This window comes from Setaria viridis, chromosome 4 (assembly GCF_005286985.2).
Source record: "Setaria viridis chromosome 4, Setaria_viridis_v4.0, whole genome shotgun sequence".
NCBI classification, from domain to species: domain Eukaryota; kingdom Viridiplantae; phylum Streptophyta; class Magnoliopsida; order Poales; family Poaceae; genus Setaria; species Setaria viridis.
Genome location: NC_048266.2, coordinates 37,057,470 through 37,072,631, shown reverse-complemented (window position 1 = coordinate 37,072,631; position 15,162 = coordinate 37,057,470). Strand labels below are relative to the sequence as shown.

At 41.9% G+C, this 15,162-nt stretch overlaps 2 protein-coding genes across 7 annotated transcripts; one reads left to right on the top strand and one right to left on the bottom strand.

Moving 5' to 3' along the window:
• The first annotated feature begins 777 nt into the window (after positions 1-777).
• On the top strand, positions 778-5,223 carry LOC117852165 (uncharacterized). 6 transcript variants are annotated; one of them, XM_072293313.1, is made up of 4 exons: positions 784-4,018; positions 4,240-4,511; positions 4,643-4,720; positions 4,917-5,223. In XM_072293313.1, the coding sequence occupies exon 1, from the start codon at positions 905-907 to the stop codon at positions 3,869-3,871; it is 2,967 nt and encodes a 988-aa protein (XP_072149414.1). In that variant the 5' UTR covers positions 784-904; the 3' UTR covers positions 3,872-4,018; positions 4,240-4,511; positions 4,643-4,720; positions 4,917-5,223. The 6 variants fall into 6 exon arrangements, with proteins under 6 accessions (XP_034590031.1, XP_072149414.1, XP_072149416.1 ...); XM_072293315.1 differs by lacking the exon at positions 4,240-4,511 and having other exon boundaries at positions 784-3,900; positions 4,573-4,720; XM_072293314.1 differs by having other exon boundaries at positions 784-3,900; positions 4,240-4,720.
• Positions 5,224-5,582: 359 nt separating this feature from the next.
• LOC117852164 (DNA repair protein REV1) lies at positions 5,583-14,939 on the bottom strand. Its single transcript, XM_034734139.2, has 21 exons — positions 14,504-14,939; positions 14,254-14,369; positions 14,081-14,157; positions 13,102-13,625; positions 12,773-12,907; positions 12,006-12,138; positions 11,823-11,911; positions 11,679-11,729; positions 11,359-11,562; positions 11,018-11,137; positions 10,373-10,465; positions 9,635-9,694; positions 9,466-9,552; positions 9,297-9,380; positions 8,899-8,971; positions 8,696-8,764; positions 7,562-7,657; positions 7,098-7,468; positions 6,316-6,953; positions 6,130-6,190; positions 5,583-5,844 (listed from the first exon to the last, which is right to left on the bottom strand). The coding sequence occupies exons 1-21, from the start codon at positions 14,798-14,800 to the stop codon at positions 5,803-5,805; spliced, it is 3,420 nt and encodes a 1,139-aa protein (XP_034590030.1). The 5' UTR covers positions 14,801-14,939; the 3' UTR covers positions 5,583-5,802.
• Between the last annotated feature and the right edge of the window lie 223 nt (positions 14,940-15,162).

Sequence of the window (15,162 nt, the reverse complement as noted above, 5' to 3'; positions counted from 1 at the left end):
CCGGGTGCCGTTGGTGTCGTCACCGCGTCGCACCATCTGGGCCATCATGTCGCATAATATAAACGTGATGTGGGCACATGGCTTCCTGGCTGCCAATCATGCTATCAGCGTTTGATTTTGAGGTCTCGTTTGAAAACACAGTAATCTCCTCCACACTTTGTTTGGGCACTTCATGATTCCTTCCAAGTAACCAAACGATAACGAAGCCTTAATTCATAAAGTACGGGATGGATTGAGACTGAAATTAGTTTGCTTCCTGCTGCAATAATCCACACGATTGAGACTGAAATATTTTACTTACTCCATCCATCCGTTCTAAATCGTTTTAGTTTTTTAGTTCATCCTACTCCGCTTATCTTACTCCACATAAATTGATTGTATGTGTTTAGAGAAGTGTTTATCACCACTTCCAGTGCTTAATTAAAAGGTGGATAAGATACTTAAGTTTGCACTAGTGTTTGGTTAATGTATGTTAACATAGTCTTGAGCGTACTTATTCGCATCAATATGCATCGTAGGTTTAACTTTTGTAACGGAGTACTTTGAATTCAAAACATGAACATGCTCGGCTGGCGTAGATCGGAGTTAATTGGACTCAGCCGCACTGCTCTGTTTCTTGAGAAACAAGCTCAAAAGAAAAGGAAAAAAAATCTGAAATGGGTGCTGGTTCTTCTTGCGAAATACGCTTTCCTGCGATAAAGACGGACTGCGCGCTCACTAGTTATCCCGCAGCAAGCGGCTTGTGGCAAAACGCCTTCACCCTTCGGTGCCGCAAGCGCAAGCAACGGGGCATCCCAAATTACTCGGCCACCGCCGCCGCCTCCGTGCCGGCGCGCGGCTAAACCCCCCGTAACCCCCACCGCTCCGCCGCCGCAGCCGCAAAACCCTAAACCCCGCTGCCACCATGCCCCGCATTCCGCCCGTCCCCCGCCCCTCCGCCGCCGCCGCCGCCTCCACATCCACCCCGAGTATCGTCGCGGAGCTCGGCCACATCATCTCCACGCGCCGCTGGAACAAGGGCGCCGCCTACAAGCGCCTGTCCCCCTCCGTCACCGCCGCGCACGTGGCCGACCTCCTCCGCGCCCCGCCGGAACCTCTCCACCCCGCCACCGCGCTCGCCTACTTCGAGTGGGTCGGGCGCCGCCCCGGGTTCCACCACACCACCGCCTCCCACGCCGCGCTTCTCCGGCTCCTCGCCCGCCGCCGCGCGCCCGCCAACTACGATAAGCTCGTCGTCTCCATGATCAAGTGCTCCGACACCGCGGAGGACATGCGCGAGGCCGTCGACGCCATTCAGGCGATCCGTCGAACGGGTGGCGCGCGGCTTGCGCTGTCCCCGAAGTGCTACAACTTCGCGCTCAGGTCACTGTCGCGGTTTGACATGACGGAGTGTATGGGGAAGGTGTACTCTCAGCTCGTGCAGGATGGGTTGCTGCCAGACACGGTGACTTACAACACCATGATCATGGCGTACTGCAAGGAGGGTAGTCTCGCCATAGCACACCGGTACTTCCAGTTGTTGAGGGAGTCTGGGATGGAGCTGGATACATTCACATGTAATGCATTGGTTCTGGGGTACTGCCGAACGGGTGACTTGAGGAAGGCTTGCTGGCTACTCCTGATGATGCCGCTGCTGGGTTGCAAGAGAAATGAGTACTCCTACACCATTGTAATTCAAGGACTCTGTGAAGCACGACGTGTATGGGAAGCACTTGTGCTTCTGTTCATGATGCAACAGGATGGGTGCTCCCCGAATCTGCACACATATACACTTTTGATGAAAGGTCTTTGTAAGGAGAGTAGGATTGTTGACGCTAGGGCGTTACTTGATGAAATGCCTCAGAGAGGGGTGGTTCCAAGTGTTTGGACATATAACACAATGATTGATGGGTACTGTAAGTTGGGAAGAACAAAGGACGCCTTGGGGATTAAGTCGCTGATGGAAGGTAATGGCTGTGATCCAGATGATTGGACATACAACAGTTTGATTCATGGCCTATGTGATGGGAAGACAAATGAAGCTGAAGAATTGCTGGACAGTGCTATTGCGAGAGGTTTCAAACCAACAGTTGTTACATTCACTAACATGATTAATGGGTATTGCAAGGCTGAAAGGATTGATGATGCACTCAGGGTAAAGAATATCATGATGTCAAGCAAGTGCAAACTTGATTTGCAGGCATATGGAGTGTTGATCAATGTCCTCATCAAGAAGGATAGGGTAAAAGAGGCTAAAGAGACATTAAATGAGATTTTGTCTTATGGTTTAGCTCCTAATGTTGTCATCTACACCTCTATAATTGATGGCTATTGCAAGATTGGGAAGGTTGGTGCTGCACTAGAGGTCTTCAAATTGATGGAACATGAAGGTTGCCGGCCAAATGTCTGGACTTACAGTTCATTGATTTATGGTCTAATTCAGGATCAAAAGCTTCACAAGGCAATGGCTTTAATAACTAAAATGCAAGAGGATGGAATAACTCCTAGTGTTATCACATATACTACTCTGATACAAGGCCAGTGCAACAGACATGATTTTGATAATGCTTTCAGGTTATTTGAAATGATGGAGCAGAATGGCTTGACACCTGATGAGCAAGCATACAATGTCCTCACTGATGCACTATGCAAGTCTAGAAGAGCAGAAGAAGCTTATTCTTTTCTCGAGAGAAAAGGAGTAGTCCTAACAAAGGTAACATATACATCTTTGATTGATGGTTTTAGTAAGGCAGGCAACACTGACTTTGCTGCCACCCTTATAGAGAAGATGGTCAATGAGGGTTGTAAACCAGATTCGTACACATATAGTGTACTATTACATGCTTTATGTAAACAAAAAAAGCTGCATGAGGCTTTGCCTATACTGGATCAGATGACTCTAAGGGGAATTAAGTGTAACATTGTTTCCTATACAATACTTATCGATGAAATGATCAGAGAAGGGAAGCATGACCATGCGAAGAGGCTGTTCAGTGAAATGACTTCATCAGGACATAAGCCTAGTGCAACCACATATACCGTATTCATTAACTCATACTGCAAAATAGGTCAAATAGAGGAGGCTGAGCATCTAATTGGGGAAATGGAAAGAGGCGGTGTTTCACCTGACGTGGTTACCTATAATGTATTCATTGATGGTTGTGGGCATATGGGATATATGGATCGTGCATTTTATACTCTAAAGCGCATGATTGATGCATCATGTGAACCAAATTACTGGACCTATTGTCTTCTGCTCAAGCATTTTCTAAAAATACGTTTGGGTAATTCTCATTATGTAGACACTTCCGGCTTGTGGAACTGGGTAGAGTTGGACACAGTTTGGCAGCTTATTGAAAGGATGGTGAAGTATGGTGTAAATCCCACAGTAGTAACATACAGTTCTATCATTGCAGGATTTTGCAAAGCAACACGTCTTGGAGAAGCATGTGCACTTCTTGATCATATGTGTGAAAAAGGTATATCTCCCAATGAAGAGATATACACAATGCTTATCAAGTGCTGTTGTGATACCAAGCTTTTTCACAAGGCCTCGTCATTTGTGAGCAGCATGATAGATTGCGGGTTTCAGCCTCATCTTGAGTCCTACCAGTATCTTATTACAGGCATCTGTGATGAAGGGGACTATGACAAGGCTAAATCACTATTCTGTGACTTACTAGGAATGGACTATAATCATAATGAGGTTGTATGGAAAATTCTAAATGATGGTTTGCTCAAAGCTGGCCATGTCGATGTTTGTTCACAGTTGCTGTCTGCTATGGAGAATAGACACTGTCATATTAACTCTCAGACATATGCTATGGTGACTAATAGCCTGCATGAGGCTTCTGGCAGTGTGGTTAATGAACTCAGAGGAGAAGCTGCCTGACTGACCACTTCCATTCTTGCAAAAAGATGGTAAATTTCATTTACTATTCGTTCCCTCGGTGGGCAATTGCATAAATTGCATGCTTTCTATGAACCCAAGCTCAACATTTTGAAAGTAGCTATTCCATCTCGGACACCAGGTTTAATGGTAAGTGTTCCCAGAGGCACAGATCTCATAGAGAATGTTGTTTGCACCACCTCTTTTCAGAACGCTTATTACCTGAAAGCTGAAAATGCATATTTCCATTTTCATTTTGGGTCATGGGTGCATCTGACTTTTTACGTTTTTTTTCCTTCTTTAAAGAAACCACTTGCCTGCATATTTTGGAGTTTTCCCAAAGGTAAACAGTTTTCTTTTCTTGTAACCAGGAGGAATCTTTGCAGTTTTGATATCTGTGAGCGGCATATGCAAAGCTGCTTACAGCATAACATTGTACAGCATTGACTTGAGACAAGCAGCATCCAGTTAGGAATTAGGATGGTCTTTGATCAGCATAATCCCGACCCAACACATGCTTGTCAGGGTATTCTGTCAAATACGAACAAATGAAAGGCACCTCATTGTTTCCGTTTGTACTCATGAATTCCTAAAATGCTTTGCTATGCATTTGGTTATCTAGAACGCGTTAGAAGTTTGCAAGGTGGGTTTGTATATTGCTTCCCTGTTTTCTCATAATAATCTTATGTTCCATCATTTTTCAGCTGATGCTTCAACTATGTACTGAGGAAGTGTAAAGAAAACCAGTGACAGTTTTGTTTCTACATTGAACAGTGTATTCTCGGTCAACTAGGATGACTTTGTGTTGTCAATTTTCAGAAGCATTGTACAGCAGACCGCAGACGAGTTAGGGTGAGTCTCTTGTTTGCTGCCTTCTATCGGACAACTCATTTGGTGTATAATGCTTCCTAACTGTAGTTCAGGTTCATGGAAGCATGAAACTTAGAACAGCTGTTAAATTCAAGTGCCTTTCCCCTTGCATCCCTTTGATTGCCACATTTAACTGCCATATTTCTTTTACATCAGAGCTTTTTTTTGTTGTCTGTAGGTTCCTCATGAAAGCATTGAGAAACTGTTCGAAAACCAATCAACTCCAGAGTCGGGAGAACAAGACTCGGGTTTCATTGGTGTGCCTCGATTCAATGTATAAACATTTTTTCAGTAGTATGCCCTTCTGTTGGTATTTGGTAGCCCCTTATTGCGGTTTTTACAGCCGTATACTATACTAATGTTGGTTGGACGAGCCACACTGGAGCAACTGTACCCTCATTTTAAAAAAATGGGAAATACTAGGTATTAGTTCGTATATTTTATATATGAATACAAGCACAAGGGAAAATATTTCGTTGCATCTACGAATGTATGCTTTGTTCGTCCTTACTCATTTACTTCAGGTTACCGACGATGGTGCACGAACTTTTACTGTGGCTATCGAACACTTTTATATCAGATAATGCAAATATCAACTCTTTAACCCGTCTTCGAGTTTATAATTACTGTTAAATCAAATTTCTTTGCAGTGATGTCACGAATCTTAGGCTTTGAGAAACATCATAGTCATGGTAATTTGGTGTTCGCATCAGTAACCTTTTTGAGTTCTATATTGGTGATGAGTAGGTAGCCCATTTGGAACGTCATAGACTCACAGCAAAAGGCCCGTGCAGACCATTGATTCATCTGAAATTCTGACTGATGCAACGAAGAGCGAGCGGCATGAGGACTTTTAAAATGTTGTGGTTATATCATCAAATCTCAGCATGTCAGTTGTCCTTTTACGAGAAATAATTACATGTCCGTCCAAAAGGAATCTGCCAGCACTGTAGTTTGTCTTTGCAATGGAACGATAACTGACAGGCCAAAAGGGTCACGACGGCATACTAATTCTACGGCATTGCATCTTCATACAGCAAAATGGCTTGAACTTGAGCACCGACCTAGAAATGCAGTGTCCCGCCATAATGCTGGCTGACGGAATCCTACAATATGTCATACGGTTAGATGCCAATAGTCTTGTGTATGTAGAGCACAGCATGAGTCTATTAGAGAAGCTATTTGCTAATCAAATAACTGAATAAGGTGAGGCCCATAGCCTTTCTAAGTGATCAACTGATGGCAAAGCACTGGCTCTTGATTGCTTAGATGTCTGGAATGCATGGAAGAACTGGATTTTTTAAAATAACATGAAACCAACTTTCAAACATACAAGCAGTGCAATAAACTTACAATTAGGAAGAAAAACAAATAAGACACAAGGAATTCACCTGTAGAAAAGGAAGAATACTATCATGTAGTTCTAGAAAGAACTCCGATGCTGACGCGAACCTGCAATGAGATAAATTTTGTAAATGATACACCAATATTGTTTCATGACAAGAGAACATTTATGCCGATTTGATGGTCTCAAGAAATAGATGTATCCAATGAAGCTTGAATACTTTTGTACTTACCTTTTCATAAGGCAAAAACATTTGTAGAGCTCTTCAATGTCAGTTTCAACCTTCAGTTGTATATACTGTCTAAGAAGCTCGGATAGACAGGAAAGTGTTTCATTCCATTCTTCACTACCTGAGTCTGGACACAAAGATAGGAACGAAGCTAAAGGCTCCAAAACAGCCGATAATGGTCGGCTACAGATCGAATCTGTGTGTTGCTCTGCAATTACATTCAGAATCAAGCAACTGCTAACTCTAAACTGTTCAATCCATTTTTGAAAGCTTCCTGGTGGGACAAAAATACTTCGGTCTCTTGGATCATCAGCTCCACCATCATTGAGAGATCTATTTTCAGCTCCACCATCATTGAGAGATCTATTTTCAGCTCCACCGACATTAGGAGGTTTACTTTCAGAAACATTGGAAGTGCTGCATGTAGGATCTCCTGGTCTATGTAATGGAAGCGCGCTAAACAAATCAGCCTTCACATCCTCAGGTAATTCCTGCAGAACTGCGAAATCTGCCTGGCTTAGAGAATCAGGCATCAAATCAAGCTGTGTAACACATTTTGTTTTCTCAACTAATTCACAAGCTCTTGAGCATGAAGCATCATTGGCTGCTTTAACTTCTGATAGCTGTTTGTCAGATTTTACCTGGGGCAACAGTGAAAGTTTGTGTCAGGAAGGGATTGAAGTATTAAGATAAAGCGCTAACAGCCTAACATAACTGAATTGTGTGCCTGCACTTTATTTTGAACCTTCTTGCACCACTATGTTTCAACTTTCAACAAAGCTCACCTTAGTATCTTCCTCTAAATGCATGGAGTCTTTGTGATCTCTGTATCCTTGAAGCTTTGCATCACCAGCAGGTACAGAGTTCTGAGTAACTGCTGGCAAAGAAAGAGACTTTGAACTACTTTCCTTGCCCTTATCACTATTGAGGGTGTCCAGTAGACCTTGCAATTCGCCCTTGTACATGTCATTCATTTCAGACATTATTTCTGGAGGAAGGTTCTTCAGGACCTCCAGATCAAGTTGGGATAATGGTGGTAGCTCGACATTATGAACTCCGGTAGACCTATCACTTCTAAGGTTCCTTTCTGATGACTGAGATGTCGCACCAATAGATAATGGTCCAGATCTTCTCAAATCCTGCTGTACGCTTGTCCCTACAGAAGCTCCAAACAGTCAATATTTATATTTTCCCCCAATGAGCAGAACACGGTCAATAGCTTCACATGACTGCAGCAGTTGCCCAATACCTGCAACATCAACATTCCCTGGCATCTCATCGCGGCGTTTCTTGAGTTTTGCAGCTGGTGAAGCAAGCCATGATTCAAGCATATTCCCTTGTGGTGCTTCATTGAAGAATAAGAACCATTAGGATTAAGGAGCTAAGTGTCTACAAAATAAGCAAGTCCCAGACGCTTATTTAGGAAAATGAGGGTAGTGTTTGCTGGTTATAGAGCTACTTTTTTTACTAAATTTAGCTTAGCGTGCGAATTTTTGAGAATTAAAGGGGTAATGTATAAATTGTAAGAACTGTTGAATTGTTGCATCAATTTACAGTATAAGCATCTTGTTATATTATTATTTCAGGCATATCAACAACAGTGTTTCCTTTATAAGAAAAACATTGCAAAGCGTTTAAAAAAATTGAAAATGTTACAGAGGACTAAAGCAACATGTGATGGGAATATTGCAGTGGTTCCAGCATGCACATATCTCAATTTTGTCAAACGCTCAGGAATCAAATGCTAAGTTGCTGGTAACCATTGAAGTCACTGCTCTTTATCTAAACAGTAGCAGTGATGTCAGCTAGCACTGATCTTAACAGTATCTACTGAAAAGAATCTAGAATTAATAGATAGACAAACAGTGCACCCTAGACTTAAGTTTCAGGTGTAGTTGTTACTGTCAGTTATGTAGCATTACCGAGAACAGACGTCCGAATCTTAAAAAAATCGGACGGCTCGACGTATGTTCCAATAGTTAAGCATCGATGTTGCAACTATTGTTTCCGCATGTTTCACAGTGAATGTTGTATGAAACATAGTGTTCATGTTGCAGCAAGAATTTCTATCCCAGAGTCAAACGACAGTCATTTTTTTTTTGCATATTTTTCAATGTTGCAACTATAGATTTTCAATGTTGCAGATATTTTGGTTTGATGTTGCAACGGAGCATCTGATGGGAAGTCCGGGCGCTGTTAAGACATATTTTGCTCTCAGATGCTTATAATCAGAAGAAAATGCACAAAGATCACACCTTTTTTATTTTATCAAGAAATTGCTGTTTGTCTACCACTACTGAAATCTGAAAAGTATATTTACACCAAACCAAAGGGAGATAGAAATTTATAAGGAAATAGAAAGGAGCCAAATGACTAAAGATACCTCCCCGAGCTAAATCTGCATGCTCAAGCTTTGACATTGCCAATCCAACTCCACGAACTTCCTTCACGTCTGGAATATGAGATTGCACAACTTAGTCATTAACACAGTAATGACAACAGAAGGGAGTCCAAAGAGATGGGTATTTCATTAAAGCTCTACAGCACTTAAGTGTGTATACATAGAAAAGAATGTATTGAATTTACCAAGGTGAAGAGCTGAAAACAATTGTTTTGCAATTCTCTGGAGAGTGACAAAACTGTCGGTTGCACCTGCAATCTTTGAAACAGTACAGGGGGGTAAGATCAGAAATTAAAAGAATGCAAAATGCACCTGGTAACGTATAACATTTCAGCATCACAAGAGTTTAGAAGCAAATAACATATATAATATTACGTCCAAAAAAAACATATATAATGATGTGCACTTCATAACTCACAGTACAGGATAAATACTTAGCTCCATGTATCATCAAAATTACATACTATAATAACTTGACACAGAAAACAAACTACTAAAAAGCTAAGGTTATGTACTATTACTGCTGTTTTCCCCTTAAAAAAAATTAAGAATATGTATTAACATGCACCCGTGAACCCCGTACCGTCATGGAGCGACTCGTGGTTTCACAGTCACCACATCCCATATACTTTATTGGCTCTCCAGCACCTTCCCTTCTTGTTTTCACCTTCAATGCAAACATTCAGTTGATACCTTAACCACTCATTGCACAAATGAATAAAAGAAAAGTGTGTATAGTCAGTAGAAACAACCTTAAGGGTAATAGTACGTCCCTGAACTCCACAGCCCTGTAAGCGTAGAGAAACCTCCTTGCAGAGGTTGGTAAGAAAATGCTCAGCCTGCAACCAACATTGAAGTAATCAAACGTGGAAGGGCATAGTGCTATAATTATACAGAACAGAGAAACAGAAAGAAACCCACATCTTTGTTGTCGTTAAATCTGACTCCCCAGTTGATTTCAGCACCCACAGATTTTGTTTCCTGCATTTTGTGCAAAGGACAATACTTAGTAGGCCACTCTGGAGTAACTATTTAATATCACTAAACTTATTATCACATTTTTTTTCCTTACAAAGGGTTGGGCAAGATGTTAGAAAACAAATAAAGGAACTCTAAACAACTATCCTTCATGCTTTGATGCTGGTACCCCACGTATAATAAGCATACTCTCCGTAAATTTAAAATTTATTTAATACCAATCTAAGAGAACTATGCGCAGAAGATGAGATGCATAATTTTGCAATGTGATTATCATGGAACTACAAGCTCCCAAGTTACTATACCTTAAAAAAAAAGCATAGTCGTTGAAACTATATCAACAATTGAACAAGTAAAGCAAACAGACTCACTAGCCCAACCAGGCAGCCCGATTACTTTAATTAGGCAACCCGAACAGACTCGCACTGGGCAACACTTTGTATGTGTATCCGTCAATCAGGCAGCTCAATTGCTTTAATTAAAAATGGACAGTTCAAATTGTTATTTCTGGATCAATTTCTTAGGCATTCTTAGCCTCTTGGGAGCCTGACCAGACCAGCAGAGCTGCCTGTTCCAGGTATTTCCATCCCCGGCGCCAGTCAAGTCCAGTTTTCAGTAAAGCAAAATAGGTGCAGGTGTTCACAACTGAAGTATTGAATGAGATGCTCTTTTTCTTTTTACCTGAACAGAACCAACAACTGAATGATCAATTCCTCTGCAACAGTTCCATAAAAGATCACCAATTTTTTTTCCGAAGTCCTTGTGGAGGGCACCCTACAAAAGAAGCACCGGCACATAGTAACCATATTTGGAGGTATTCAGTTGAGAGTGTAAGCAAGATTGGCACACAGAATTGTAGATTGACTGATCACAACGTGATGTACATGTACATATATAGGTAACAAGTTCTAGGCATGTAGCTTACAGATACATAATCACCGTTGAATGTCCTTGCCGATCAGTCTATCACTAATCAGCGATCAAGACTACTGGTGCACTCACGGGCTCTGGGCTGGCGGTAGCACATCACGTGTGGGCTCTAGCCTCTAGGCCTAACCAAAGGGTAGCTAACCCGCCGGTCTAACAGAGACCACATCTATAAAACTAAAGAACTGCATTATGTGACCATCACATAGTAGATGACCCAGATAATTTTCTTATGACTTGTAAAGAGCACAATCATTTTATTATGTAGTAATTGGCATTTAAAGTCAAAACTGGAACACAATATTATACTTGAAAAATAGAGGACTGGAAAAATCATTTTTAGCTTGCATGAGGAAGGGGACTGGTTTAGGTTACACTACACAAATAGTGCCAACAAACCTTTGAAATGTTGCGAAGTTGACCACAATATTCAATTTCTTTGCTTTTCAGTTTAGCTGAAACTGTATGACCAACGCCAGGAAGTGCTTTGATACAGAGACTGCTTAAATAATCATCAGCCTGTAACAAATATATGTCGCAGTAAGTAAATTGCATATCCCTTTGAACATCATGCTATTAACTGATTAAGACAAGCTATGGCAAGGAATGGAAAAATCTTATGAAAATCCTACATAAAAATTATTGTTCCAAAAGGCCCTCGTTCAAAATCACCTAGAAAATGGAGTTATCATATAGAGATAACAGTGGGCACAGACACGCAGTTAGCAACGTGCACATACCTTCTCAGAGGGAATAAAGCATTGTCCATTCGGTTTTGCTGATCTGGTAGCTAACCGAGCTAGGAGCATGTTTTCAGCAATACCTGCACTAGCAGTACACTTTGTTGCATCAAATATCTCACTTCTGATTCTCCGTGTTACTTCCTCAGGATCATCATGCAAGCAATCAGTCATATCCAAAAAGGCTTCATCACAGCTCAAAGCCTGAATTGTAGATAATATTATCAGAGTTGTAGATGGAAATCTCTCAGAATCTAACTTTGTGGGTGTATCACCAACGAACATGTGCTGTGTCTAGCATGGACAATCCTGAAACGTACCTGGACCTTGCTGCAATGTTTGTGCAAAATTCCATAGAACTGATCAGCAACCTACAAGAATTCCAGTATCTCAAATTACCAAATTCAACAACAAGAAGAAGACATAGCCATAAAATGAAGTAACTTAAATCCTTAAAGATATACCTCCTCATATGCATCAAATTTATATGGAACAATCTTTAGGTGAGGACACCGAGCTTTAGCATCTCTAACAAACATGCCAGCCTTTATCCCTGGAATTCACCATGCAACCTATCTTCAAATATGTTCACATAACTAAAATTACAATTTCCCATTGTAAAATGAAATAAAATAAAATAGGAGCACCATAATTTCGTGCCGGATAATTTGCAGATGATATTTCTGCTGTTCCTTTAGGATTGTCCGAATGGCAAACTGCTACCGGTTTATCATGCAGATCTGGCACATTTCTGATGACGACAGACACGAAAAAGCAATCCTGGAGGAAATATTATGTCAACGATCAAGATAATTAAGTTTAACACAAGCAACTCAAGCATATTCCTGATGAAAACTGTTACCAAACTACATCTTGGAATTGCAGGGTATGACACAAGGGAAAATAAAAAATGGCTTTCAATTAGTGATGAATTCAACTAGTATTTGAAGCTATAGCTAGGGCTGAACCTTTCACACATAAACTTATTTATATGTAAATCTGTTTGTCTCTAGGGGTGGAAGTTGACTCTCTTTTCACATAGAATCCAACAGCAGGAATCTTTGTTTACTAGGATGGAATAGTAGTCAGTAGGTAGTTGCATTCACAATTCAGCATATGGTTAGCACTTTGTACACAATCATATTCCTAATAAGATCTTTTGTTCTTTAAAAGTACATTACTAATTTATCATGCTTACTGGATTCAGAACTATATTTGAAATCCATACTGCAAACTGATCTGACTTCGTATATTTAGAGGGTTGCTTAGATTTTTGCAACCAAACAGGGTGTGACGGTGAAAGTAATACGCCCAAGAGCATAGCAGAAACAAATAATCTTTTTTCTCTGATAAAGAATTCAACACTCAAGATGCAATTCTATTTTTGTAGCTCACCATAGGACTACAAGATTACCATATCAATATGAATGATTGTTTTCTTATTCCCTGAATGATCAGCATTCGACTTGATGCTTTTAGCTTCTAGTAAATTTGAGAAGCGCTTTCTATACCGATTCCTCCATGTCCCAATGAAGTGCAGTCGAGAGTACTAGAACACCAAATAAAATCATAAAACTAATCAGTATGACCAAAAACTGCACGAACAGTGTACGGGTAGATATCTGAGCAGCAAAGCTAGTAACAGAAGCTTAAAAAAGATAAAATAACAAATTTATCAATACTAGAGCACCAAATGCGAAAAATGACAAATCAAATATTGTTATTTGTTCCACAGCGACATACCTTAAAATAATTCTCAACAAAATTTGGGTCTGTAAGGGTTGAATGTGGCCGACTAGAAGGTTTAGCTGCACTTTTCTCCAATGGCGAGGACAAATGGCTGCCTGTAGAGCTTGTACTGCATAAGTTTGAACACCTTGACTTAGCATCAGGGGACTGAGCCACACCACATTTACCATCCATGTCATTAACCCTCCTCTCTGAACATGCACTTTCACAATCATACTCACCCTCATCAACGGCAAAATCTCCACTCTCTCTTTCTTCAAAGGTTGATGCCTTCAGTTCATCTGAGGATAACGAATCATTTGATAACTCCACATTATCCAATGAAACTTCACTTTCACAACTCCCACTTTGATACTGTGATCCCTCCTGAGCAGATGAAGATTGGAACTCAATGTCCTTATTTTGATTGTTTTGCTCCCCCAGGTGACGCATTTCATTTTGTTTCTCGGAAAAGAAAGCAGAAAGCTTCATTTGCTTTCGGCTTGAAGAACTATTCTGACTTATTTGATATGGAGCACCTGAGTTCAAAATAGCAAGAAAAGATAATGCGTAAGAATATATTGATTCAAGTACATAAGTCTATATTTTAAGAAACTAATCTTGCTATTCTTGTAACAAATGAGGGCATATGTCTACAGAACTAAGCAAAATAGTGTTGGATCATGATTTCACATATAACTTTATAGTTCTAATTACAGGGATATCTATCTTAAGTTCTTAACTCAAGGAACAAATTATTGAGAATGCTCTGCTGGTCATTAAAATAAAACATCTATCTTAGTCCCAGGAGAAGTTTACGGTCAGTGTGTAACCAAACGATGTAAGCCCACTCAACCTTGTCACCAACGAGCACATTACCAGCAACATGTTTAATAAAGATAGAGACACTAATTAAGCTAAAGTTGCAATAAGGAAGCAGATCATTCAGCACTAGACTGACAACAAAAAAGTGAGCAAGGACAAGAGAAAATACAGTTGAGGATCCGGTTCTCTGCAAGAGAATCCACCACCCATGCCGGCTTCACAACTGGAAGTCCCTTGCTGAATGCTCTAGATCAAACAGCAACACGATCATCAATTCATCATAATCAAGGCAGAGGCATACTAACAGAAGCTCTAAGGCTCCCTTGCCCTACACTTGTATACCTCAAATTCTTCATTTTGCTATCAGGCAGGTTGCTGCAAACAATGTGTGTCACCGTGTGCCTAGAGAAGTAATTAACAAACCGGCCGCCATTGTTCAGCATAATCTCCTTCAGTTCCTAAAAATCCCCCCAAACAAAATAAAATTAGACCGACACGACCCCCACTGGTTTATTAGCTACAACATTCAGTTGCGATCAGATAATTAGGTGCGAGAAATGCTTAGGATGAGATGGCGGTAGGCTGCAGGCACCTGGCTAGAAGGGATGGTGAAGCCGTCGACGAAGATGGAGACGCCCGCGAACAGCCCGCCTGTGGCCGCGCCGGAGGTGGAGGCGTCGGCGTCGAACTGCGCGGCGAGCTTGCTGTTCTTCGCGGCCATGTAGCTGCCGAAGTCGGCGAACGGGGAGGAGGCGAAGGCGCGGCGAGGGTTTTTGGCGGGGTCGGAAGGGGACCCGCCGCTGGCCTCGTCCCGCGCCCGCTTCTGGCCCGGCGACGAGGCGGCCGCCGCCGTCGACGGGGCGCGGCGGCCGGATGAGGTGGAGTTCATGCCGGCGGGGACCGCCGGAGGGGAGTGGCGGCGGAGGCGAAGCGGTCGATCGGGGCGGCGCGGCGGGCGGGGAAATTTGGGAGCGCGCGAGTCGAAGGGTCAAGTGGGCGAGCGAGGCGCGCGGTGCGGGCGAACGCGGAGCGCCGGAAATGGAAACGGTCGCCGGATGGGTTCGGGTCGTGCTCGTGCTCAAGCGACCGGGTGCGCGCGCCCCGTTCCATCGGAAATCGACGGCCAAGGCTTTTCCGCGGATAGGCTTTTTGCTGGAAATATTGCCAAACCACGAAAGTTCTCTTAGCACTGGAAAAAGTTTGAACAAAGTTGCGAAATTAGTTCTTCTACCATTCCATTTTTTAAAACTA

What these genes read in the sequence shown, in the direction of transcription:
- LOC117852164 (XM_034734139.2), bottom strand. Translation starts at nt 14,800, where the DNA reads ATGAACTCCACCTCATCCGGCCGCCGCGCCCCGTCGACGGCGGCGGCC. An exon ending in CAATCATTCATATTGATATG is followed by an intron (nt 12,139 to 12,772) that starts GTAATCTTGTAG and finishes TATTTCCTCCAG; the next exon opens with GATTGCTTTTTCGTGTCTGT. An exon ending in AGGGAATGTTGATGTTGCAG is followed by an intron (nt 7,469 to 7,561) that starts GTATTGGGCAAC and finishes GAGCTTCTGTAG; the next exon opens with GGACAAGCGTACAGCAGGAT.
- LOC117852165 (XM_072293315.1), top strand. Translation starts at nt 905, where the DNA reads ATGCCCCGCATTCCGCCCGTCCCCCGCCCCTCCGCCGCCGCCGCCGCC.